This window comes from Frieseomelitta varia, unplaced genomic scaffold (assembly GCF_011392965.1).
Source record: "Frieseomelitta varia isolate USP_RPSP 00005682 unplaced genomic scaffold, Fvar_1.2 scaffold_778, whole genome shotgun sequence".
NCBI lineage: Eukaryota > Metazoa > Arthropoda > Insecta > Hymenoptera > Apidae > Frieseomelitta > Frieseomelitta varia.
The window spans coordinates 149,944-177,480 of record NW_025110565.1 but is presented as its reverse complement, the minus strand read 5'-3'; the positions used below and the strand labels follow the sequence as shown (position 1 = coordinate 177,480).

Genomic DNA, 27,537 nt, shown 5'->3' with positions numbered 1-27,537 from the left:
TGACCCTGGACAATTTGCCGTTTCTCACGTTAATTTCCTTGCCGGAGCAGGAACGTTGAATTTCTGGAAACGCGACCATCTTCCGAGGAACTTGAATTTCCGACTCGTCGAACGTACGAAATACCGTTACTCGATAAATCCTCGTATTCTAAATATTAGAAAAAATAAAGAACTTGCTAGGTAATCCCGTTTTGCAAAGAAACGACAGCTCGATTAAGATTTCTTCAGCCTTTCAGGTAACTTTCTTTTAAGGCGTTCGCGAAATCACCGAAAAACTTGCGGCATCGTAGGGACACAAAAATAGGAAGTTTAATGAAAGGTTCGGAGAGGTGTACACACGGGCGCGGGAACGCGACGAGAGAGCGGAGAAAGTAAACGCAAGTACGACGAGAGTTTCTTTAAAATGAATTTCCATGTGTAACTTCGTTTCTCTCTCTCTTTTCTGTATGTGTACATTCATACATACATACATACATATATATATATATATATTTTTCAAAAATTGAATATTACATATAAACATATATACAGTTCACCACTATATTCTACAGGACGCGTGACTACGGGGCTAAACAGAGAGTTGTGTGTATGTGTTTTTTTTTCTTAACGAGTAAAAAAAAAAAAAAAAAAAAAAATAGGAGCACTTAAGATCGAAAATTGTCCGTAAGTAAAGGGGCGAATAATTTTCGTTCTCACGACGAGATCATCGACACGAACGAACAAAATGCACGTTCGTTCAACTTAATAATCTCTGACACAAAAGAAAAGAAAAAGAAATGGCTAAGTGTCAACACATCTAGTGGGAAAGGATTCGATTCGATTCGATCTCGAGGCGACGGCGATCCTTTCGATTCGATTGACGTTAGGTCCCCTCCGAATTTGACTATGTAAAAGAAAGACGGAGGAAAGAAAAAAGGAAATACGAGACAAAACTGAGCGTGGATGGACATCTGCGATGGACACTTACGAACTAGCGGTTCTAAAAGGTAACGAGCGCTTGATAGCTTGGTCGGCTGACGGCGCCGTGTTTGTGGTTAAACGGTAAATACGTATAACTCGGTAACCTCGGTGAAATCACAATCGTCGTACGATTTACACACACACACGCACGCACATATATAGATCTCTATGTTTATACATATATCAAAAATTAAAAAAAAAAACGGTACTCTTTCACGATCCGCTTGGTACACCTTGCGCGCGGCTGACTATTAGTTATTCAGTGAGAACGCCCTATTTCAATTAATATCAATCGTCGATCATTCGCCGGACCAGTTTTCCTTCAAGTCCATGGTCGACAGACGAACACACATGAGAGATGAGATTCCTCGTTGAAATTGCACGCAAATTTGTTGGCGGGATTAGCTGCACCTAGCAATTCGCCAGTTAACGAGTTCGATCTCGGAGTACGGCTCGTCAAACGTGACAATGGCAATCGTAGATCTCGCGGAACTCCCGATGAACTTAATATCTTTGTGACGACATCGACTAACTAAATTGAGCCTCGTTTCAAATTCTAGCAGCTATATAGGTACATATATATTATATTATATTATAATTCGTTAATGTGATTCGTATCGTTGAACACGTTATGTATGTACAATGATCGGAAAACAGGGTGTAGGACGGAGGGTGATCCGCTCGATCGTTTCTTGGAATCGAAAGGTAACGGCGAGTTGTTCGTACGGCACGATGGAATCGGAGTTTCTAGCAGGGTTTTTCTAGAGTGGACGCGGACGCGCGTTTTCTCGCCGCGTGTTTTTCGTACGACGTTTTTTTCCTGCCTCGTAACACGAGGCTGTCGTAATTCGAATCGGGCCGACCTGTCCAGTGAAATCACAAGCGTACACAACTGGAACGAGATGAGATCGAAAAAGCGAGCGCCGGTGTACGTGAGAACGGGTAGATAATTTCGCGGGTAGACTCGTCTTCGAGAAATTTCGCGGCTTCTTTTTTTGCCGGGGAACTGGTCGGCGTGTTGCCTAGCGTGGAAACTGGTGGCGATCCCACAGAGAGATTCGTCCATTTTCCTGGAAAGTGGATGACGCTTCTGTCACGATGTTGTCGCGATATGATTTAGAATGAAAAGAAGATTCGTTTGTGAGTGGTGTTTCTCAAAGAAAACGAAGGCAGAGACGCGAGGAGATTGCGGATCGACTGAGGAATTTCGGTTGAAATGCCGTTCGATCGGCAACTGTGGAAGCTGGCGAAGAAATCGATTTCCAAGCTTTGAGGTTTCCATCGATCTTCCCTCCTCCTCGTTCGACCGTTCTCTCTCCGTCTGAATCGCTGAGGACACGCCGGATCGTTCCTTCTCTCGGCTGTATTTCTCCGTTAACAGTTTCATGGATGTCGAGGCTCTCTCGCTCCGGCGTGGCTCCTTTATTGCGTTTCACTTTCGCGATGAGCTTGCCCGTCCGATCGGGGCGTGGCAAAAGTGTAACGCAACAGAGGTCCGAGGCCATCGTCGGCCGGATCGTATGCGTGAGGCAAGAAAAACAGGGCCCTGCCATCCTCTCTCGTGGCTTCGTTCGCACGGAGAGAGACGTCCACACACCGTAGAAGCTTAGTCACACCTTGGGCCACGTCCTCGTAACGCGTTGCATCGATCTCCTTACGAAATTGGCTCGCTCTTAAAATGGATTTTGTAAATACACGCGTCGTGTACACGCGTCTCTTTTTTTCCTTCCCATTTCCCCAGTTTCCCTAGATTTTTCTGACTTTGTAGTTTCAATGTTTCGTCTAAATTTCTCGTTCAACGTTGAGTCAACGATCTTTTAGGCTTATCACATTTGTTTGTCGCAACGCGTTTTGATTCCTTATCAAGGTCGCAGTCATTGGTTCGCATTTCATCCAGCATTTCAGCAACACCTATAATTCAGATGATCCTCGACATTCCAAACTAGAAAGCGCAAATGGTTTCTCACGCGTCACACTGTTCAGATTCAGTGGACCACCGTTTCCTCGGATTCCTTGGGAAAGAAGAACCGCCCAACCCTTTTCTCGACGCGCTTTCGGCTTAACTGCTCGTCGATCGCGTTCACCAAGGTCAAGAGGATCTCGCGACCGCGTGGCTCGCCGCCGCTGCATCGTGCAACTCTGCACCTGCGCTACTAGTATCGCGCCGGCAGTCGATTCGATCGCCTCGGAGCTTCCTCTTTTGCTTTTCGGCTCGATCTCCTCAACTTCCGCCCGCCGGGAAGGCGGATAATTACCATATCTCCAAAGCCAAGTTTCTCCCCTCCCTCGGAGAAACATTCTTCAAGTTTCACTATCGTTTTGATCTTTGGTACCGTAATTCCACGTTTCCCTGCCGAGTTTCCTCTCTTGCCAATCATCGGGCCGTTGCTCAACAAACATGCCGTAAAACTTGGCGAATTTCATTCAACCCGACGCGCCTCCTGATGAGCACAAAAAAGATGTAACTTCCACTACCAGCGTACGTTTCAAACGGATTACGTTCACGTAACTATCCAGGTGCCAATTTTAGAAGCATCCGCACGATACTACGCCGGTTGGCCATTCGATCTGGATCAGGTGTAATTAATCGAAATGGGCCGCTTACTTACAAGGTCAGAGCGCCAATTAGAAAGTCCAGAATTCGTAGCCGCGCTGATCGTTTTCTCACCGGGTACAGTTTTCAGCGACCATCGGCAGGAAACGATCATGCGGGTTCCCGCCGATGGCGCCTTCCACCGAGCTTCGTAGAGTCACTCTGGTAAATCGTCTGGCTACAGGAAGCTGCTTTTCCTGCCGGTTTTCCCACGTGTCTAGCACTAATTCATCCTCGTATATAACGTTTCGTACAATTTCCCAATCTTTTGCGTAATCTCCTATAATCTGTTTAATCTTTGCACTCTGTTTCTGTTCTTTTTTTTCTTTTCTAATTTGACAAAAATTGACAAAAATTGAACGAGAAGACAATTTGTTTCCTTGATGATTTCTCTTGTTTCGTGAAAATGTTTCCAAGGTCTGTCTCGAACTTCCTCGACGAGAAACTTAATGATTCGTGTCGTTGATATTGAGTTTTCCGTTGCTTCCGGCCGAGAACGAGATTCAGTCAGTCGATCGACAACCGCACAGATCCGCCCATCGATTTCTACTTTATTGTTCGTCGTCGGTACCACGAATCGGGATCGAGGCGACGCGGTGATTGAAATACACTTTCTAGGTCGTAAAATCGCGAAGTGGAGTCGTTTTCAACTGTTCCTCCCAGCCAGAACGAGTTCAACCCGCGTTTACTTGATATTTCATTCTAGTACTTGAGTTTTTGTTCAACGATTTCGTTCTCTAGCTGTTGGGCACAGTTGTTAGAGATTACCTAACCTTATTCTTCGAACCGATACTAGATACAAGATATTACGCAATCTTCCGATAGCATAATTTTGGACGAGGAAAGATGAGTAGGATGAGAATTCAATTATGGTTTGTCAGTTCCACGCGTGTAAATTAATCTTTGAGGCACAATTAGAAATAAGTATTTCAATTTACAGAGTCAGAGTAGAACTACTCGCGGGAAATTGATAACGAGAATACCGAAATGTGCGAATCCTGTAACATAGATCCATTTTGTTCTTTTTTTTTTTTTGTAGCTTATTACGCACACATCAGGACATTATTATTGCACAAACGTGTTTTAAAAATTTTCATTGCAATACTTATAGACCAATTTAAATCGCGCTGAATTTTATAAACTGAAATATAGAAAAACATTACAGTTTTCAAACCTGAAATCCACGGCTGTTTGTGCACTGTATAATAAATAAATAATTCATGGAAATAAGTTCTTTGCCAATCCAACCACGGATAACGAATATGAAGGTCCTACTGTGTATAAAATTTTATTTTAAAATGACAATGGTAACTTTGACATTGTTTTTCTTTTTATTGATTAATTTACGAACGAAACTAACGCGCGTTTTGTTCATTCGTTTTCCTTTGTTGGGAAAGACGCGCCGACGTCTAATGGTACTAAAATACTGCTGAAATCGAGTTTTGCCGTTTGCATCGTTGAGTTGTAAGGCCCTGCGCATCGAACACTTAGGAAAATATTTCAGGCACGTTCTATAAGGCATGTTTTTCGTTTGACCCACGTCTGAACACCGAATAGCAAAGTATTAGAATTACACGAGTAAGAATTACAGTGAAACTAGGGAAAGTAATCCATTGCGTGAAAGTAATTCGTCGACGGTAAGATTTACACTAATCCTCGCGGATCAAAATCTTCGCTGCTAAGCGAGCGAATTTAATGTTCGATCCCCCACCGGACGAAACTCGGTGCAACATCCGCGAAGCTTGGAATCCCGTAGGAATTCGCCGTATCGATTCAAGGATACTTCGATCTCTAATTAATCGTAGCCGACGAGGCACACTCTCGTCGGACGTACGATCGGATTCTTCGACTCAGGTGTTGTTTCCCGGGGAAAGCGGCGGCGAAGTAACGTCCCGCTGTTCCTCTTGCACGCTCTCGGGTCTGCTGGCAGTGCTGCTCGACCTTGAGCTCAGGTTGTCCCTGTCGCTGAAGTAGGAAGAATCGCCCCTCTTCTCTTCCAGTTGAAGTTGTTGCTTGTCGTTCCTGAAGTCGTCTCCACCGTGACCCAGCAGCCCAGGGAAGTACGGTATCCCCTGCCTCTGCGAGGTGATCTTGCCCATGAAGCTGCGAATTTCCTCGAAGTAGGACTCGTCCGCTCTCGGCAATTGTCCGTGGTACCTCGACCTAACCTCGTCCAGTATCGTCGGCCCGTCGGCGTCGTGTTTCTTCAAGTGTCTGTCCAGGTTCGTCTGCTGGCCGAAACATCGTTCGCACAACGGGCACTTGAATGGTTTCTCCTTGTTGTGGATGTTCCTGACGTGACGCTGGAGATTGCTGGAGATGCTGAAGCTTCTCTCGCAGTACTTGCACTTGTACGGCTGTTCGCCGGTGTGCGTCCTCAGGTGACGCGTCAGGTTTGCCGATCTGGGGAACACCTTGCCACAGAACTTGCACGAGTATCTGTCTTTCGGCTTTAAACCGGCTTGAACGCTGATCGAGTAGGGTGGAAGGTTGGACGCCGGTTGGTGCTGTTGCTGCGGCTGCTGACTCGAGTGACTTTGCTGCTGCGGTTGCTGATGTTGCTGGCCGCCGGTGGGGCTTGGTACTCTCGTGGCAGCCTGAGACGACGAGGACGACGTGGAGGATGTTGTGGAAGAGAATCTGTTCGGTGGCAACGGTACCATCGTGGGCAACGCGCGGACTTGAATTTTAGGCAGGTCAGGGACCGGCGAACTGTGATGATGCGACCGATACATGGCCTCGAGGACCAACGGATGAACGGCATGATGCTGCGGGAACAGGACCGTGTGGTAGGGAAGACTCCCGCCGAGGCTGTTCTGATTCAGAACTTCGATCTCGTTCTGATTCTCGTCCATGAGTCTCTCCTTCTTGTGATCGACGCGAAGATCCAGCGGCTCGCAGTCGAGATCCTCCTGGTGATGCGACTGAGGCGGCCTGGCCGCAGGGCTCATATGGGGCTGTTGACGATGTTGCTGTTGATTCGTGGGACTCGACAGGCCACGGCCGTGACCGTGGCTCAAATCGTATGGCAGCTCTTCGACGTCCGGCACGCGAACGCTCAACGGGTAGATGCTGGCTTGCTTCGGGCTGATGTGGCCCGGCATTTTTCTCGGACTCGAGTCTTTCTCCCGCATGGCTGGAGGATACTTCGGGTCGTGCAACAACGTTGGGGGCAGGGGAATGTTACCGAGATATCCGCTCATCACACCGCTTCTGTCACCCTCGGCTTTGCTCCTGCTCGTCGCTCGGAATGATCTGAAACGTCCGATAAAGTTTTTACAATCACTCGAGGTATAGACAGGTCGAATGAAAAGATTTGAACGATGAAATTCGGAATAAAAGTTTGGATCAAGAATGAAAGAATTCCGCTGAATTGCACGTGATACCATTATCAAATTCATTCGTTGCAAATGAATGTATTAAAATTAATTTTTGTAAAAAAAATCAGTATCTTTTGCGAAATTAATAACAGAACCTCCAAAGTTTTATTAAAACCACTAATTTCTCATTTCAATGCATTTTTAGAGACTTGAATGATTCTTCATTTCTTAAAATGGATGTATCTATAAATATAAGCTTGTGTGTTCTAATACAAGCTTTACACTTTAGTCGTCGGAAATTCCAGTGTTAAAACAAAAGATAGTCCTTTAGCGTGCCAAATCCAGAAAAACAGTAAATTTTAATCAATATACTGAATTAAGAAGGTGCGTAAGTCAAGTTTAATTACGAGCGCGATAAAGCGAGACCACACTCGTTGCGAGCAACCGTCGATGTTTCTGGGAAACTCATTATGCCGTAACTTCCATTTCTTTCCTGCAACCTTAAGTTGCAACTAGAGCATTCATCTCAGTTCAAATTATACCGAAGAAGCTAAAAAGATCCTAGATTCCAAATATTATAAATCACAGAGGTATTTCAGTGACAGTATGAAAAAACTTACTCGTTGGAAGAAATACATAATATTAAAAATAAATGAATCGTTTTGAGCAATGAATTTGTATTTCTACTTTTTTTTTTTTTTGCATAAATACCTCCTATCGTTATTAAAATAATTGAACGTTATACATTATTTATCAATATTTTCTCGTATTTTCTTGCTACAATGAACAAATTTAGAATCAAAGAGCTATTGTATCATCGGCGCGATTTAGTGAAAAGATTTCGTTTCTGTCAGACGAATTAATCTTATACACGTCAAGTACGATACATCTACCATATCGTGATAAATGTACCTTTGACCAGAGGTGACGATAGCGAAGAGTTTAAGAGTTGCAGAAAATAATCTTTCGATCCTTCGAATTGCTCGCGTTTTTATGTATTGACAATATTGTACGACGATACGTATGACGTCAAATTGCGAACATGTGTATGAAATATTACAATTTTTAATTTCATATAACAAAGTATTTGATAACTCAGAAAGATAACTTTTTTTTATAGTAAAGAATAACGCAAAATTATGAATAAATTATTAGAATAAATAACAGATGTCTTAAAAACATGTTCTATAAACACGTTCTATATGTATTATGTCATTTTAAAGTTAAAAGAAGTTGTCTTTTCAATTCCTGTGTAGTCATTTTTATTTTGACGAACAAATTTTTACACTTTTTTCACGGAAAAATCATGCAGAATAGGATTATAGCGTAAGTTATAATATTAGATAGAATATTATTAAATAGATATTATTATATTACAATAGATTATATTACAATAGTCTATCGTTTTAGAAAAATCTTTCATCGAAACAGTAAAATAAAATAACGTCGCAGAAACGACAGACCTTTAAAACGAATAACATGCTACAAACATGTACAAAAGGTTTAGAGAACTTGTTTTTAAAACACCAGCTATCTATTCAAATCGGCAGACACTTATGAGACAGATCTTTTAATAGATTCATTTATGTAATGAAAGTACTTATACGCGCGAAAACGATTAAACAAATTGAAAGTAAAAAATAAACTCAAACAAAATATTTGCAATTAAAAGAACCGTTTCGTTTTTTAAATTATGATTTTATTTAGATTGATTCAAAATGCAGCAGGAAATCATTGTTCGTCTGAGATTGCAAGAAAATTACATGATACGTGCTGCAGGACAAGCTGTCACATAATTGTTCCTCTATCTGGCATTGAAATCACCGGGTAGATCGATGTTTATGCGCGCGTTGAAATCACTGGCGACACACANCACACACACACACACACACACACACACACACACACACACACACACACACACACACACACACACACACACACGCATGGCTCGTAACGTTCCGAATGAAATTCGCGCGTTTCATTTGCAATTCTCGTTCGCTTTATTAAATGGAAATCAAATTGTTATGGTACATTCAGACGAACGAACGTTCGCCTCCCATTTTGATTGAATTCACTTGTAACAACACGATAGACGACACGAATAGAAACGTAAACAACATTTAGCCGATATAGAGAACGAAAATTCATGGTCATTTATCATACTAACACTGTCAACTGTTAAACTACCGTTAAACTATCGCGAAATTTATACGTTTTATCAATGAACGAAACGCTTTATAACAAATGTTCAACGGAAGCGAATTTAACTATGTTATCAATTAAGTATCTTTTGTCATGAAACATTTAATACGTAATTTAATATGTAATATGTAATTTGACACGTTATTTAATGCGTAATTAAGTAACTTTCGTGTCGGTGATGTTCACTTTGTTTCAATCAGTCCAAAATATTTATTTTACCAACGACCAATTTTACCACCGTGGCAATCAACGTATTAATACATGTATACGCGAATTTGATGGAAACAGAAAGCGAACAAGCCCGTTCGTTCGTTCGATCCAAGACGAAGGAAGCACTCGTTAATTTGAGAAATCGAGGAGTCCTTTCACAGCCGGTGACTCGTTTCACGCGGGTCGATCCAGTTACCGAAGAAGCTAATCCTCAGCTGGTTGTCCGGTTCCAACGAAAGAGAAATCCACCGGCGACAGGGTTGGTGACGAGGCAAGTGGAACGAGGCGGAGGGGCGAAGGAAGAGTTGGCGACGGTGCAAGAAACCCTGTTCCAGTATAAAAGGAGCAGGAGCAAAAAGGCTCCTCTCGCGGCCGGTAATAGTGAAAATCGTTAATTACAACGTATTTATTGTAGAAAACGCAGCCAGGACTGCCGTTTGACGTCCGGTTGGAATCGAAAGTGCACCGAAAGGACGGTTCGGAAGCGTCGATTCGTCCCGGATGATGCTCGATGATCCGGAACGGCCGAACGGTTTCGTTCGCGAGTCGTTAACCCAGTCGTTGCGTGCAAAAAGCCGAGATAAATTCCTCGGCCGGGGAAACGGTTCTCCCGAGCTTCTTTAATGACACTCCTAGGCCTTTATTACCGGAATTACCCGATGAAGCAGCGAGAAAGCTGCTAATTTCGAATTCCAACGATAAAAGATAGCGTGTGGATATGGACGTGTCCCGTTGCTTTCCACTCTTCTCCATCGCATCTACGTACTGCTCGTCACGAACAGAGCCGACAGGCACTAGGGGGAGACGCGTCATTCGTCTAGATGTCGTTGATTAAGTTCGATTTACATATCTCGTACTTTCCCTTCTTCCCATCCGAGCCAGTCAACCGGAGAAACTCGCGTGCGCTAATCAGATTTTTCCTGTGGGGGGGGGGGGACTCAAAGACGATCTTCTTTTACGATCGCGATATTTGCCCGTGGTTAATCCGAGTGTCGTTCGGTAGGTGGTTTAACGAGGCCGTTGCGACTTAATCGGGGTCTCTCGCTCGTTCTCATCTCCCTTCAGAGATTTCCGGTAATTTAATCGCAACGCGAGGACTCGCTCTTCTCGGAATTTCGTTTCCCTCGAGCGAGCCCGAGGCAGGGCAGCGGAGTTTATCTCCCGAATGGTGGAGTTTCTCCGAGCGACTTCGTGAGTAATGTCCGCGGGAAACGGTAGCTGGTTCCGGGGAACGACGGTCGAAATAAGAAGAAGGAGAGGCGGGGCACACGATCCTTAAAGACTGACATCTGTTACGTGAATCAAGCTCGCGGCTGTCAGTTGCCAGAGATCGGCCGAGATCCACAGAGGAGAGGCCACGATCCAGTTTTCGGTTTCTAGAAAGTCGGGATGAGTCGGGCGTGGTTTGTCTCTCTTTCCCTCGTCGTTTCTTTTCTCGTCCACCCTCTGCCTCTCGCTGGCTTGCCGTCCTTGCCGGTATGATTTCTCTCCCGACATTCACCTACGTGTACCATAAGTGCGCTGCCAGGGCCGCACGCTCCGTGTAATACTTGTAGAGCGTGTTGTTCTCCGACCGGTGTTACGCTTCGACGAAAATCTCTTAAGAGCGGTGCTTTGCACTCGTTCGGTGACTCCGTTTCTAACGAGAACCAACGTGTCGTTATCAACGCGTCAACACTTCATTTGCAATTCTTTTCAGCCGACTGTCAAAATCCTGATTTTTAAATGTTGGAGTTGTAGAAAGAAATCCTGAAAGTTCGCCGAACACTTTTCCATCTAGGTTTTGCTCTTTTCGTCTAGGTTTTGCAATTTCATGAAATTTCAACGGAATTTTAAACACACTGTCATGGAAATTATCTTGTTTGATTCTTAATGGATTAGGGATTTTTATGTTTGTGGAAAATCTGGAGACGCAAGAATAGACACAATGTATAAAATATCCAAACTGGAGTGTTTAGTGAAACAAACAAATTGTTATTTCTTTAATTATGTTTCTAAAAAGTCTGGAAACATCTGCAGTCTATGTTAATGAGTTACAATTCGAGACAACTTGAATTTTCTGAAACTAGAAATTTGTTCATTAAAATTTGCATAGTTCAAGAATAACAATTTCTGTTATCTCATTTCTTAGAAATTTTCTTTCTTAACTCTTTTTGTGTACTTCAAATTTTACGAGCCTAATGCCGAATGAGGAATAATGTATAACAAATTATCATTCGTACATATCTTTTAATGTATTTACTCAACACATTATTAATAAATTATCCTCTTTTAATAAATACCAATTATTTCATTATTTCATTATTAGACAATCTGTAGGGTGCTTTGACTAAACACTCAAAGGATTGACGCTATAACTATTAAAATGACCAATTTGAAATGTTTGCAAAATTAGAATTAAATAGATATAAAACAATACATTTTCAAAGACTTAAATGATTCTTCGTAAAAGAAGTAAAAGCTAAAATTTATGTAATTATCGTATTATAAAGCTTTATTATTTTTAATATCTCTTTGATTTCTTAGTATTGTTATATCTCTTTAACCTCTTATTATTATTATAAAGCTTTCTTATTTTTAATATCTCTCACTAAGAATCTTTATACTTTAGTCGTTAATAGCCTTAACGTTAATTATTGCAATTGTTAACATCATATTACGAAAAAATAAAAAAATGATAACGTCGCTTGTTACAAGCGACGATGATTAATTAATTGAATTTCACTTTGGTTTGCTGTTCGCGGGTCTTCCCCGCGAACAGAGGATCTTTCAACATCAAATGCGTCCCTGTGGTGTGTACATCGTTCGTGTACCGCGTAAAACCATTCGCCACTTGTTACCCGAACGGACCACGTCCCTGGCCGGCTTGTCAGGCGCAGGGAAGATTTCAATCGGACATTTTTCCTTTTTTTTTTTTGCGTGACGCAACTTTTCTTTCTTTTTCGATCGACGAGAAGAAACAGCGAAACGATCGGACGGAGGGGAAAAAAATAACGTGTACTCGCGCGGCATATTTGAACTCGTTTAACGAAACTTTTTTTGTTTTGTTATTAATCATCTTTGCATGTTTAACCCTTTTAGCGCTGTGAACTCGCGCGTTGACTGCTTCATTACTTTATCCTTTTCACAGTGTTATATTTACACTAGTGATTAGATTGCTTTCGCAAGTCATGTTTATTTTCGCAAGATTTTGTTCATCGGAGCAGAATTTTTCTCTCGAGTTTATCATTAATCGTACGTAATTTCTGTAATGTATATCGTGTGTAATTTAGTATGCACGTGGAATAATTTTTCTAACTGCATAATATCAAAGCGAGAAACATAATCAATTAACAACAACAATATACAGAAATTTTCTACAGAAATTTAACAGATCCGCATTTTTAGAGATTTGAATGATTTTTTTCATGAAACACAGAAACAGTTTCTATTCCATACATTAGTCATAGCATTGAGTATAAAAAAAATCTAACTTGTTAATTTTCTTAAATTTCGTTTAATTAACTGTGAAATTTTTATCAAAACGTTCACTAACAGAGATCTTAGCGACAAAATGTTGATTCGCAGACATGGTGTTTCTTTAACAAATCATCGATCAAATTACCATTTCCTTACTAACGATAATCAATTCGCGATAATAATATAATTAACACGGTCGTGTATTTTTTAAGAGAAAAGAAATGCAATTGCAATTATATGCATTCCACATTTGGAATATAGCGATAATTATTATCTTTAGAAAAGGAATGTGTATCTGTAAACATAATAACTCGTAATTAGAAAAAAAAAAAAAAAAATGTTAAAAGCAACACTTGCGCTTTAGCAACGCTCTGGATTCGTTTAGATGCAACATATCCGCCTTGCTAAAAACGATCCGTCGTTCAAGAATTAAAAAATCCATCTCTCTTGTTTTCGTGGCCACTGCAAGAAAGCATCTGCCTCGCGAAGACGAATTTTGGACGATCTTGATCCGCGAGCTGTTCCCTGTTCAATCCCAGCGACACAAACGAAAAAAGAAAACAAGAGAAACGCAGAAGACAACGCGGACGATTGAGAAGAAGAGAAGAAAAGAAGAAAGAATGACGCGTCGATCCGTGTCCTCTTCCTCGGTGCACGGGTCCCCCGTATGAGGCACGATCGTTTCTGCCGATAACGGGGCCAAGAGGTGCCGGAATTTAATTATGACCCGGGCCGCTTTAAACACCGCCTTGTTGAAAATAAAGTACGCGACGCGTCGCTGAATTGATACGGACCGCTACGCTATGCGAAAATATTTCGCATCACGCGTACGAAACAAGCGTAATTTTTGGCCGATCGTCGCCTCTTGTCATTGGTATAATTGCTTCGACAGCGGTGTATCGCTCGTAATATCGTAATTACCCCCCCTCCCCCCTCTCCCCCCAGTTTCTTGCCGATCGAAAGTGACGATAAAGCCACCACGTTGCCGGAAAATGTTAATTTCCAAAGATCCGTCGGATAATTACAGTTCCATCGGGCGCGGCCACCATGTGTACGTGCGAAATATTGAAACGTTAATTCGTGTCTGGCGGAGAAATCCCCGGTACATTCTCCAAATTGAGTGAAACTTTGGCCAATCTTACGTATCTGCAGGGGTGAGTCGAAGTAAAAGTATCACGTTGTACGGCGGTGCAACGCGAATTGAAGGAAGGATGGACAATGAACGATCGTGAAACGAGAAGGAGGCGGTGAAAGGTGGTAAAACGGTTTCAGAAACAGCGAACGCGAGTCGCCGCACGGTCTCACGTTCAATCGTTTTCAATGTTACTTTCATGCGGCCCGACGCAACCGTTCATTATTCATCGAGCTTCGCGTTTCGTCGCGCTTGCACCGGGCGGAATTAAATTTGTCGACAACGCTGCAACGCCATCGACAATTCGACGATTATTATTTATGATTTCGCCGCCGCGACGCGAAAGCTTTCGAGTCGGTTCTCGATCGCGCCCACGCAGCCTTTTAACCACGTAGTTGCTAACCTTGCTGCTTGTCCGTCGTACCTGGCTACACATTTCTGCGGAACAAGTGAAACAAAAAGAGAACAACGAGAGGGGGAGAAGGCGAGCCAAGCAAGTTGCGTTACGTTATTGTTTGCCGAGCGTAATGAAACGTTGCCGTGAATGTCGGTATTTCTCGCGAAACACTTGTTGCGCGCAGCCTTGCGTTCGTTCGCCGATTCTAAATCGACGAATGAAAGGTGGTTAGGTTAAGTAGTCGCGGGTAATTTACGAGTAAATTGGTCCGCGTCGAGAAAGTGCTCCCCGAAGTAGAAACTGTCCGTCCCTGATTGGACGTGTCTGCGCTTCTTCTACTTACTAGTAGTAGAAGTAGTACTCTACTCCACGATCATGCCGCGTGCCTCGTCAACGTGGTTTTTTATGTTCATTTCACGGCAACGTGCTTGCCTGTTATATCAACACAGAAGCATTCAATAAAAAAACAAAAAACACGAGACTGACTACGTCTAACTTAAAGTATAATGCTAATCTTGAGCTCAGTTTTATAGTCGTTAGAAAAAAGATATGCGATGTTTCATTTATTTTTAAAGTTCTCGGTAATCTTCTATAGTACAATTGTGTAATGTGTATATAATATATGTATACATACTAGATTTATACATATACTTGGACACGTATGCATATGTACGTATGTAATTATATATTATACATTATAAAAAATATAAATATTGAATAATATATCACTAATGTGTTAATATTACGTATAGATATATTTATATTAATTATAATTATATACATATACATATATTTTTATTACTATTTTTTAAAAACTCTCTTCACTCGTTCACAAAAAAATCCATCTCAATAAACTCACGCAGCTAATAACTGTGCAACTTTGCGCCGTATGCCAAAATATTTTTATCATCCGCGGATAATAACATAAACTAAAATAAAATATAACCAATAGGAATAAAATACATTGAGCATGTGTACGTACGTTACGAAACGTTCAAGCTTCTGTCGGTGCACGAGCATTTTGTGAAACCTAGCAAGAAACAACGAAAGGAGAAGTGATTCGTCCATTTCATTGTTTCACTTGTATGGAAACGTTGCCATAACGCGTCATACTAACCTTATCGGTTATTCCTCGAGCCAATCTTTCCATTAGGATCGCGACGAATGGTTTAAAGAAGTCTCTTGCTCGGTTTCCGGTACTTCTACAGACGCTCTGACCCTAATAGGTATTCGGCCATTAGGATCGAGGAAAGACAATGCTGCCCGGAGATGACTGCAATTCTCGCTTCCAAGGAAGCAACGTGTCATCCACGATTCTTCTCTGTCTCGTTGCGAGATTTCGCCAAGCTAACGGAGAGCTTAGATCGTCGAATTCCAAACGCAATTTCGAATCACTGCGTTTCAACGCAATCGATTCGCGTCCGAAATGAATTCGATAGAAAGCGAAAGAATCAATGACGTTGCCTGTTCCACAGGTAGAAACATCAAGTCGTGAGCAATATCCTCGCGAGGAACGTTCTGAATGGATCCCACGAGTAATTTCTCCCGGTTCGGGTTTAATTTGTCCAGCAGCTACGAGTTTAACAGCGATTCGTTCGAGTGAAACTAAACGGCGGTACAAGAGGCGCAGGTGCTCACCTAACTGGGGGGAAACTCCGACGACCGATGTGTACAAATCCGAGAGCGTTCTCGAAATGTTCAATAACAGGAACAAGGATTTACAGCTGCTCGGGTATCGCGGTACACGGCTGTGTTGTGCATCAACAGATCGCCGATGATTTTCCACGTAACGATTCGCAGAATCTCGAGGCACTCGGTGATGTTTCGGAATACTCCGGAATACATTCGGGAGGTTTCACCGCGTGGTTTAGATAAATGGCCAACGATCGCAGGCGTTTCCCCGCGAAATCCAAGCGATCGGCACGCCGCTGGAATTTCGTACTCTCACCGCGATTCTGCCGGCAATTTTGCCGTTTATTCGTCGATCTGTTGAACGAGCGACGATATTAAGAACATTAAAATAATTTACACAAGAGACATTGAAATCAACAAAATTAGAGAAACTTTGTAATACAATAGAGCTATAATACAAGCTTTTATTATAAAATATAAAATCTTATATATAATATACATTATATATATTTTATATATATTTGTATAAAATATAAAATATATAATAAAAATTATACATTCCGACTATTTTTGTAGTTCTAGCGTCAAGAAAGCTGAAGGGAATTTTCAACGCGAAGAAGACAGCATGTTTCGATTAGGAAAATCAATCGAAATGACTGGTCGCTACGGGAAAATCGCACCGCGGTTACTTTCTCCGCGGGAGAGGGAGGCTAATTGCCACTTGAGGTTAGCCAAATATTTCCAGCCGCGCCGGAAGAAGATTATGCCATTTATAGACGTTAAGATCGAGGACTTGACAATGCGGGGACTGAGAATTTTTCTCACGGGCCGCGCTACGCAACGCGTTTAGGCCGCGTCTGGTAACAGTATAACGGCCATTTGTCTGCAAATTACGCGATAACAGAGGGTACCAAGCGAAGAAGAGGCACGCGAGGTACCGAACGGGAAAAAGAAAGTAACTCGCGGCCACGGAAAGGAACTTCCCTTCGAGGCACTCATTGATCGTAATTATCGCAATTACCGTACTCGGATTTCGATGGAACGGACGCATTCTCTCTAAACGTTGTGACTTCACTGTGAGAAAGTATCCCGTTTTGCGTAATTCTAGGAGTCGAATGTTTTTCGCGAATTACGATTCAAGTACGTTCGAAAGTTTTCATCGTGTCATTCTGAAAAATTGGTGTCGATTAGTATATCCTAGTTGGTTTTTGGTCGAAGTTATTCTAGGTGTCTTTTTTTTTTACACGTAGAGAATTATCTTTGCACATCTTTGAACAAATGATGGAGTTATTTGTGTGCACAAGAAGGATAACTAATATAATATATATTATATATATAATAATAATATTTGTTCTTTAGTTACTATGTGCTAGAATAATTTCAAAAATTAAAATATTCGAAATGAAGATATATATATAGTACAAAGATTTACTGTCGCGAAATACATTTGTAATATTGAAAATTAGATCAGGTGTTCGATTTTACGTTTATTCGAGATGATATTATTATTATTTCGACCAAAGTTTGACTCATACTCTTTTGCTCGCTCACCAAAGATTTAAAATAAAAGAAGATTCAAAGTGAATCATAGAAAAACAATTTCCCTTCTATTCAATTTAATTTGATGTTACACATTTGTTTCTGCTGTATATATAAGAATATTCTAAGAGAGCCAAAGTATTCGAGATGGAAAAAGAAAAAAAAATTTGCTTCCGGTCACGCGGAAAAAGGAATATAATTGGGTCGAATTTGACCTGGCCACGCAGCCGGTGCGTGCGGCTACGAAATTATAGTACAACAAGACATTCAATTTAACAATCCGTAATGTCAACTGTAACTACCAGCCGGCCTGAACCTCAACAGCCGAGATTTCGTAAGAATCTTCAGGCGACGCTAAAGCGGCGCGAGAGGTGTCGAAAGAAGCAACTCCCTTCTCGATCCGCTATCGGAAAATTGTTCGAAGCGTTGCGTTTCCAAGGAAGCCGGCGAAGAGAAAGGCGCGGCAAGCGGAGGAAGGGTTTGCAGCAACAAAGACGTCGAACAATCTCGCCTTCTGTGTCGTTGAATGGATGGCGTTTCTCTCTGGTTCCAACCACCCAAAACTCGGAGTATCTCGAACGATAGATAGTTTAAGCTATAGATTGTTTAAGCTAGTATCAGAATTTTTTCATCGATTGTCGGCGATCGTATCTCGGTGTCGTTAATTTCAGTAAAACAAGCAACAATTATATGCTGAACTATGATACATGTATTCGTCATATTGCCGAATTTGAATTTGCTCCCAAAAACGAAAATTATTTATGACTCAGTCAGATATAATTGGTCAAAAACACTGCGAGCAGTGTAATACTAATGGCATGCCGGATCGTTGCGTCGTTTTTTGTCACTCGATCGAAAGTGCGCTGGACGCGTGCACCACTTACTTCTCTGCCAGCCGCTGCACCGCCTTGGCGACGGCTGAAGAAAGTTATCGTTATTGCGTTGCCTCGTTAGTTTTACTATCGTTTCGAGCCTCGGATCACTGAAAGATCGTGGATATGTTCTCGAACTCCTTTCACGAGCGTGCAATATCACCCCGGAGAGGTCGCTGGCACTGACAACGCAAATTCGTGACGGGTAGAACAGAGATAAAGAAAAGAAAAGGAAAAAAAGAAACGGAAAGAAAGGAGATTCCAGATTTAGAAGATCGGACGAATCGTAGATAAGAGGAGCGAGGCAAACGTATCGGTTACATAATTGGTGTGTTTCGATCGATTCGACCGAGGCGTTCGTGACCGAGATGCGAAAATTACGCGCGGGAGCGGTTCTCCGCGGCGCTAACAGGCAATTGTGATTTAAAAGGAGTGAAATCTGTGGCAGATGAGAAAAACGAGCAGCGCGACAGTGTAGAAAATAGACGCGGGGAACGCCCGTGAGTGGGATCGATGACCCGCTGTAATTCAATTCGACGTATTAGAAAGCGTCTTTTAATTTATGCGTATCACTTGAAATTGTTACAACAAACACACGGTTAAATTGCAGCTGCTAACGATTAATTGTTATCCTGATTAATTGTAATCGCGTCGACGAGGGATGTCAAAACCCAAACCCGCGAAGAATCGTTGCACAAACCTGCACGACCTGTAGCGTGGCTCAAATCCACAATCCGTATGTACATCGATGTATTCGTAATCGAGCGAAATGTGTCGTGGCAGCCACCTTTGGATCTGATCAGACAGGTTCGATCGTACCGTTCCCCTCCACCGTTCGCCTACGATGCGACGTTTCTTCTTCGAGTCCACGTGTCGTCGCGTATGTATCGTCGCCATCTCATCGTCGCGCGTATCACGGAATCGGGACGAGGCTTCCTTCCGCCACACGCGGAACTCGGCGAAGCGTGTCCCGACAGAGAGAAATGTGCCAGGGACAGCGGAGAGACAGCGGAGAAAAGGGGAGAGGAAGGCAGGAACGGTTGACTAACAAACGATGATCCCCGTTTCGTGCCGCGTGAATATTTCATGAGAAAAGCGGACGTCGGAGTATCGATCGCTGCGCAATGACGGGAGGAGATCGAGGGATGGACGCGTTTCGAGATAACGACCGGAGTAATGAAATGGACGAGACGGCGAGACACGGGGAGACGCGAAGAGGCGGAAGTGGCGATCTCTCGGCCCGGAGAGAACGAAGAGAGAGAGAGAGAGAGAGAGAGAACCGGGCCAACTGGCAAGCAACGGCCAAGCCCCGAGGAAAAATTCATGAAAATCTATTCGTGATTTCGTGACCGATCGTTGTATATATTTTCAGGCTCTGCTTCGACGTCGGAGGGGGAACTACCAACGGTTCCACGAACCTTGCACAGCTCCGTCGTGTTCTCGCGCGTTTCGTGGAAACGACTATCCTTTGAAATTAGCTGACGCTTCCCGTAGAAAACAGAGGAAGTGGAAGACTTCCCGGTTTAGCTGTTTTTTTTTTTTTTTTTTTTTTTTTTTGACGAATACGCGAAGGATACGCGTCGGGCGTGTAATTTCACGGTTAAGTGGGACCGTCTGTTTCCGAGAAGGTCTAAAACGCCCTAATGGACACGCGATGCGACTCCAAATTGCTCGGCCGCGAGTGAGAACCAAACCGTGTGTCCTTCCAAGGCCATCCGGTAGCCGATAATTTACAGGAAGAGGGTAAATTAGGGGATTCTCGCGCGAGTCGACGGAAATTCGAAGAAAAAACGAAACCTTCCCCCCGCCCCCCTTGATTTTCTGCTGTTTTCGTGGTAAAAACAAATTCATCAATCGTTTTCACATGCAATTTACTGACAAGTACATTCAACGACTTGTTTGTCTTCTCGGGAGGTTGATGTTGAACAGAAAAAAAAAGGTCGAAAAATCGTCTGTACGAGACGAGAATCAACGACTTCCGGCGTGCTAAAGAGCAACCGGCGCAACCTTCGATCGAGCAAATTGATGCACGTGCGCGTCTGTTCGCGTCGCATCGCGCCTCGTCAGTAGGCAGCTGCTGCCGATCTAACACTTCGTATAAGTAGCTTTCAATGGATTTACTGGACGTAAATGGAGAAAGAATCGATTAGTCATTATTCAGATAATGACTCGTCGGAAGGTATTACGAATTTCCTTGAGAAATGTGTACAGTCTGAGATGTACATACATGTCGTTATCTAATATTCAATAATGAACCGTCTCAAAGTCTCAAAAAGTTAAAGATATCTCTCTCTCTCTCTCTCTCTCTCTCTTTCTCTCACTGTCAAAGTAGCGCAGATAGAACATCGTTGTTCTCAAGGGCACAACGAATTTGATCACATCGGCAACAAAAAGAGCACGATCGATCCATGGTTCGTCGCAGAGTCAAGGTACGTTTGGACCATGCAACTGGCAGACTACTTCGCGTTCCTCTAGTCATCCTTAGTCGCCTAACATGGCCATCCGTGCACGATCAATCGTGTGTTCCAAGTTAGGCGAACGTTATCAACGAGAAGGAGACAAAGAGCCCCGTGATTCGATCGATGCGAAGCCATGAGTTCATGAAAAACGCAAGCATCCCTCCGGCGTTAAATTATTAAATTTTCCTCGTGTCGAAACATTATCGGTTTACGGAATATCTCGACAGCTCGGCGAACTAATTCAGGCAAATACAGGGATCGTAATTCATTCTGCGAGCTCGTCTTGAGACCGCGTTAAAATCGATCGTAACCGCAACGCAAATTAATATAAAGTCAGCGTAGCGGTCGCTCGACGATATCAAGGCGAGCTGTGTTAATTAATCGATTATGGTCGGCCACACAAACGAGTCTCAGGCTCGACTTTTACACCAGAGGATCGCACGATCGCGGATTCATTTTACAGCAGTCACACTTGCTTTTCATTTTCACGAATGGCGTGAATAATTAATAATTTTCAGGTGCCAAAGAGTTCTTCAATCTCTTGACACACGATGACACCATGCGTTTCCTCAGTTAAAGTCGAATCTCTGAGACGGTCAAATAAAAATACTTTTCCTATTCTATATTCTAAGTTGCCTACTTCGTTTTAATTTAATTCAATTCGCATGTCAAAGGGTTAAGGTCGTTGCCTTCCGCGCGAAACCAACGGAAGAATAACTTCGATACAGTCGACTGAATTTAATTCGCTCGTTTTCCTCGTTCGAGCCGATCTCTCTTGTTTCCTCGATCTTGCTAACTGGGGAGAATGGTAAACCGAAACTCTCTGCATTTCGGGAACTTTCGCGCCGCCAGACAGAATCTCATTGCGCCGGTTGTATCGCGACGATTTCGTTCTCCGCGTTGATCGTAAATCAAACCGTGGCGAAAAAAAGTTGCACGCTCATGCTGATGTCCGACGATCACGCTGCGCTCGTAAAAATGTCAACTTTGTACCTCTGCACTCCCGGGGCCGAATGACCGTTCGCGCGTCACGTTTCTTCGAAAGACCAGTTTACAATTTTTTCGGCCCGTTCCCTCGCTTATCTCGCCGCTCCATCCGCGAGATTATTTAAAACGCGTCACTTGGCGCGTCCAGGTGCAAAGGGATACACCGTGTACCGTTAAAAACGAAACGACCTCGTCCGCGTTCGAGCTGTTCCGCGCAGAAAATGAAGGATCGTTAGTTTCGCGAGGACGTTTGTTGGCGAACGGTTCAGCCGCAGCCTCGGCACCTAGGGAGGATTTTCCTCCGGGAGGAAAGTGGGCGTACGTCGCTCGTCTACGATAGGTGGAATCACCGCGACGGCAATGAGCTTAACAATGGCATTGCGGTACTGCTCGAATTTAATTTGAAAGCAGCAAAGCCCTATTGTGTGTGTTTGTGTGTGTGTGTACACGCAGACGTGCGTACGTATAAATAGACGCGGTCGGTGCGCCTGCCCACGCAGCAGCTTTATGCCACTGAACATCCCCGTCTCTATCATCCTCTTTCACGCTTTCTCTCTCTCTCTCTCTCTCTCTCTCTCGCTCTCTCTCTGCTCATGATGACGAGTCGAATTTACATTTACAGCCGTACACGCGCGAGTCTTCTAGAAAAAGAACATATAAATTCTCGTTAAATGCGATTCTGCGAGACTTCGTTCTGTCCTCGGTTTCACGCGAATTTAAAAGTAAATGTTGTTAGCGTAAACTGTTTTTGTCGTGCATGTTGATATATTGAATACTGAATATTAATAATATGTAAAGTACTGTATATTTCCCTAATTATATCAATATTAGAATTATCGACGATCGAAATATAAAATTCTCTTCGAAGACAAAGTGAAAAAAAAAAAAAAAGAAAAATAGAAGAGCTCTGTAATGCTTTTTATTTATATATTTTTAAATCTCTGAAAATATTTGTAAAATTTCTAAGAAACGTTATAAATTGGTTATTTTGGATTGGTTATTGAGGATTTTGGTAGCTGTAGCGTTAACATTGGAACTATCGATATGACCAAAGCATAAAATTTCTATCAGAGACATTAGAGTAACAAAAAAAAAAAAACTTTACTATACTATAGAGCACACAAGCTTTTATTTATATATTTTATGAAAAATCGTTTAAATCTCTAAAAGTACATCGTTTTACATTTCTTACAATATTTCTGACAAAAATTACAAATTGGTTGTCTTGATCATTTTGGTAGTTCCAGTATCAACCTCTTGCCCGACGATTTTCTCTTCAGTCTTCGATTTTCTTCAGCCTTAGTTAGTTATTATATTATGTGTGTTATATTATATGTGTCAGATGTAAAGCATCGAAGGCATTACGTATAGCATGTGTCTGTTAATCGTCAGTTCGTGGAATTAAAATCGAAATGTTCAAATTCATATTCGACGGTACTACAATTTGCTTTTTCTTTCAATCGAGTCGACTCGATATTATAAACTCAAAGAAAACTTGACGAAAGTATAAAAGTGCATAGTCGCGACTATGTTAATAATCCCGTCCCTCGAGTATTCACAGATATACGAGAAATGTCTAACGGAGATTAAGAAATTGGAAGATTAGCGGTGTTTCGCGACAATTTTCTCGAGATGATGGATAATAGCGTGACACGATGACAAGCGAGAGGCCACGGGTTCGGGGACGGCATTGTCGTTCAGGAACCGTTTTATTGCTGTTTGCGCCAGTCCAGAGGAGACGAGGATCTCGCCAGGCGAGAACATTGTTCGAACCTCTGGGAATCTCTCATGATTGTCGTGCTTTCCATTCTCGTAATAGTGGCCGTATTCAAATAACGTCGGTACACGTTTACGCATCGCGATCGTTGGGCAATCGGAAAAAGAGAGAGAGAGAGAAAAAAAAGAGAGGAAGCGACCTGCAGCTTTGTTCGTGCAACTTTGCTCCACTTGACACCGCGACGCGACGCGCCACATTCGATCCTCTCGGATCGCTCCTTTCTTTTCTCCTTTTCTTCTACCGCGGAGAGATACTTTTTCCAAGACACTGCAAAATCATCTCAGTGGTCGTCAACTTGTGTCGATCAACTTTATAAATAGATTAAAATGGATCGAAGAAGATAAATCTGCTCACGTCACCCAGATATTAGAAATAGAAAGAGATCGATATTTTTGCGATCAATCACCAACATTGTCGAATTTTTGTTAGTGTGTCGCACTGTTTTGTATGTACAATGTTTCTTCGTTTCTCTTATTTTTTGTACCTATTATTTGGTATCTTATTGACTTTACCTGTTTAATAATGGACAGAATTTTTACTTTTAAATTTCGATGAAAAACTAAAGAAACGAATTCTAAATAGATATTTGTATATACTGAATATTCGTAGTACGATATTTCGTACATTTTTATGTACTGACAAATTGTATTTGTTCCTCAGAAATATACAATTCACGATCTAATAATAAATATTACATTACCATTTCCCACGTTTCATAAGGTTTTTCAAGTATTCTTCTTATACTTCTTTGCGATAAATCAGTTCACGTCGAATATCAATATGTATTTGAATACTTAACTACGCGTCGATCTCTTGAAATGGAATCGACCGGTATAACTTCGTTTAACAGCCTCTTCGTAATCTTTCATTCGCCAGATATCGTAACTTTATCGGTGAAAAACAAGTTGCAGGAATCTTCCGCGGCTGCCGAACGATGCGAGGAACGCACTTGGTCCAACGTTCAGAGAACGAGACAGAGAGAGAGAGAGAGAGAGAGAGATTATACAGAACCAGTGCGAAACAGTTGCACCTTGTGAACAGGAGGAAAATCTAGAGGAAACAACCGTTCCCCGGGCAACCTCGTCACACCTCGCCTGGCTCGCGATAAACCCGATGGTCCGTTTCGCGGCGCCCTCGATCCCGACCTTATCGATCCGCGGCGCGTTAATTGTAAAACGAGCCGGCCGTGTAAATTGCCGGAGCGAAGCCGCGGCAAAAAAAAAAAAAAAAAAAAGCCGAGCCAAACAGTCACCGGTGAATTATTACGCAGATAGAGAGGAGACGAGCGGTCGCGAGGGAGATCGTTTAACGTTCGCGTTTGACTCGGAGGATCGATCGTTGCGGCGCGGGAACAGCAAAGAAAATAATGGAACGGAGGAGCGAGTAGAAGCGAGCGAACGAAGGCCGATCCTATTGGTTTCGCGGCGACCGTTAGCGGTCTTGTCGGTCTATTTCGATCGGCGTGGCTCCAACAACAAAAATCGAGGCGCCTCGCCGTTGGCCTTACCTGTTATCAATTAACTGTTAACGTTGCTGCACCCTCGGAACCGTAAGTGCTGCGTGCGCTATCGTACCGGCCTGTTCTTTATGAATAATGTATCTCGGTTCGTGGAATTCGTGGCATTTAATCATTGAATCGTTAAGAGCGGACGGACGACCGACTTGCGAGGATTTATGCGGCACCCACCAATATCTCCCCCCATACACGAGAGAATCACCTGGCGCAATTGATGGTTTCCTTGATCGTGTCCCCGAGTAACGTGTCAAATATCGCGTCGTTTCGTTCGTGCTCCGCCGATAACGCCGATATCGAATCGCAAAGAGATTTCGTTAAAAGCATCCTCGAACGCGACGTGTAATTTCCTCAAGGATACGACGAATGAATAAAACAGACGAAATAAATAAAACAGACTAACGATTCGGGAGTATTAACAGCGCACGTCGATTACTCCGTGGCAGCTCGGTTAATAACGCTGTATTTATAAAAGCAATCGGAAAAAACGCATCGACAAATGGACACGCTTTGAATTGGTAAGTAGCTGTCGCAATCGCGTAATAGCAGCTAGATCGCGGTAATCATTTCGACAATCGTGAAACCGGAGCGACTTTTTAATATGTGACGCATTATGCAACGAGCACGTCTCTCGCGTGCATAACAAAAATTTCCTGTTTATTGACTCGAAGAAGCCGGAGTAACGATACCAATGTGCAAATATCCATAATGTTGCGCAACCGCAATCGCGCGCGACAGTTCGAAAAGCCGAACGATGTCGTTTGCAATCGCAAAGCGGGTCCACGCGGTCGTTCGAATTTTCGCGGGAATCGAGCGGCGCAGCTCGCGAGGCGATCCCTCGAACGAGCGCAGTCCTTCACCTCCACTCCGAGGAGGCGCGTAAATTTATGAACGGAGAAACAGCGAGGAACGTATAGCTCCGGTTGTGTGTCTCGTTGGTTGAGCGGCAGAACGAACCGTTCGGTGATATAAGGACGAGCGTGGGCGATGCTTACTTTTCAAGCGCGTTCGCGAACGCGACTTCGAAACTGGTTATTCGAAGCGAATTAGACGACGAGTGAAACCGCGGCGACGTCGCTCGTGCGTTACGGAAAACGATTTTTCTTCAGCGCCGTGACACTCTCGGTTCTCTTCGCGCGTTACAAACCCCCCCGTCTTGCGAATATTTCACATAAATCGCCATTCCGTTAAATTCGTTAGCTCTTTGAGATTTGTGTAGGACAGGTGATAAAGAAACTCAGTTTCCTGGTTGAACCGAAAGAAAAAATTGAACGCCCGTACGTCGGACGGAGGGGAGGGGAAACCGCAGGAGTACGAACCGAGATTTCATCGACCAGACGCGGTCGATAGGTCGGTAGCCGGATAAGGAAGCGAACGTCTCAATCGTATTCTCAGGACGGTGGATTCGTTTTTTCGCGGTGTGTCGATTCATAAATATTCGGAGAGGCGCGCCGGTGGCCGGAAGGTAGCCCCTCGTTAAACGGAAAGAGAACGAAGGAGAGCAAATAGATTTTACCTTGTGCGTCATTCCATGACCTTGAAGCCGGGGGCAGCTGGCGTGTAACTTCCGGCGGTTACGGTTTCTCACTTTCCTCACTTGTTTCGTTGCGATCGATTTTCGCCCGGTTACTGATCAAACTCGTTTTCCCTCTTTCTCCGTTTTTTTTTTCTCCTTCTTTTTTTCCCCCTCGATCACGCGTTCGTAACAGTTCACCACAGCTCCGCGAGAGAGAAAGAGAAGACAGAGTCAGTCAGTCAAGGGAGGAAGAAGAAGAAGAGGTAGAAGAAAGCGAAGAGGGAAAGCGAGGAGGGCACTCCGTTTTCAACCAACAGCACACTATCCTCACACTCGAGCACTCTTCTTCTTCCTCGTTCATCGATCTTCGTCCGGATCGTCGGCTCTACGAGTATCCAGATCGAAACGTCCGATCGTACATCCTGATGGCGTTTGTCGAGGATCTCCGGTTCCAACAGCGTGCCTCGTGGCGACCACGTGTTCGAGCGACAGATCGCGACACCCGCTTCCCTCGCTGATTGTGCGCGCGCGTGTCACGCGGCGAACGTCGACGATTATTATTCCTCTGCAACTCTTCTCGCGATATTTCTGACTAGAGATCGTGCTGCCAGCGAACTGCGTCGTCACTCGAACCAGAAGACGAAGCAACGGAAGGACCATGCGACGATCAATCTTCGGATTGGTAGATGTACGCGCGATCCTGTGTGTATCCTGCGCGATTGGCGTGGTACGGATGCTGGAGGATGGTGTTGCCGCGGGTCGATCGGGTAGTTGTTCCCGCGTGGTGTTTCCGATCGATCGCGTGGATCGCGTGTCGTGTCGACAGGACAGCTGAGTCCTGACTGGTCGCGCTCGGACTGGAGAGCACGGAGAAACGGAAGGAGTCAACCACGTTGCTCAGCACCGTCCAGCGATCGTTTGGTGCTCCTTGTCCAGGTCCTCTCTCGAGGCGTGTGATATCCCCCC

The 27,537-nt window shown here is 43.5% G+C and overlaps 1 protein-coding gene across 1 annotated transcript; it reads right to left on the bottom strand.

Annotated features, from left to right (window-relative positions):
• Positions 1–422: 422 nt before the first annotated feature.
• On the bottom strand, positions 423–27,507 carry LOC122535845 (histone-lysine N-methyltransferase PRDM16-like). Its single transcript, XM_043667703.1, has 2 exons — positions 26,572–27,507; positions 423–6,808 (listed from the first exon to the last, which is right to left on the bottom strand). Exon 2 carries the CDS (start codon positions 6,754–6,756, stop codon positions 5,404–5,406), a length of 1,353 nt encoding a protein of 450 aa, XP_043523638.1. The 5' UTR covers positions 6,757–6,808; positions 26,572–27,507; the 3' UTR covers positions 423–5,403.
• Between the last annotated feature and the right edge of the window lie 30 nt (positions 27,508–27,537).

Coding starts and splice junctions, on each gene's coding strand:
- LOC122535845 (XM_043667703.1), bottom strand. CDS start 6,756: ATGAGCGGATATCTCGGTAACATTCCCCTGCCCCCAACGTTGTTGCAC.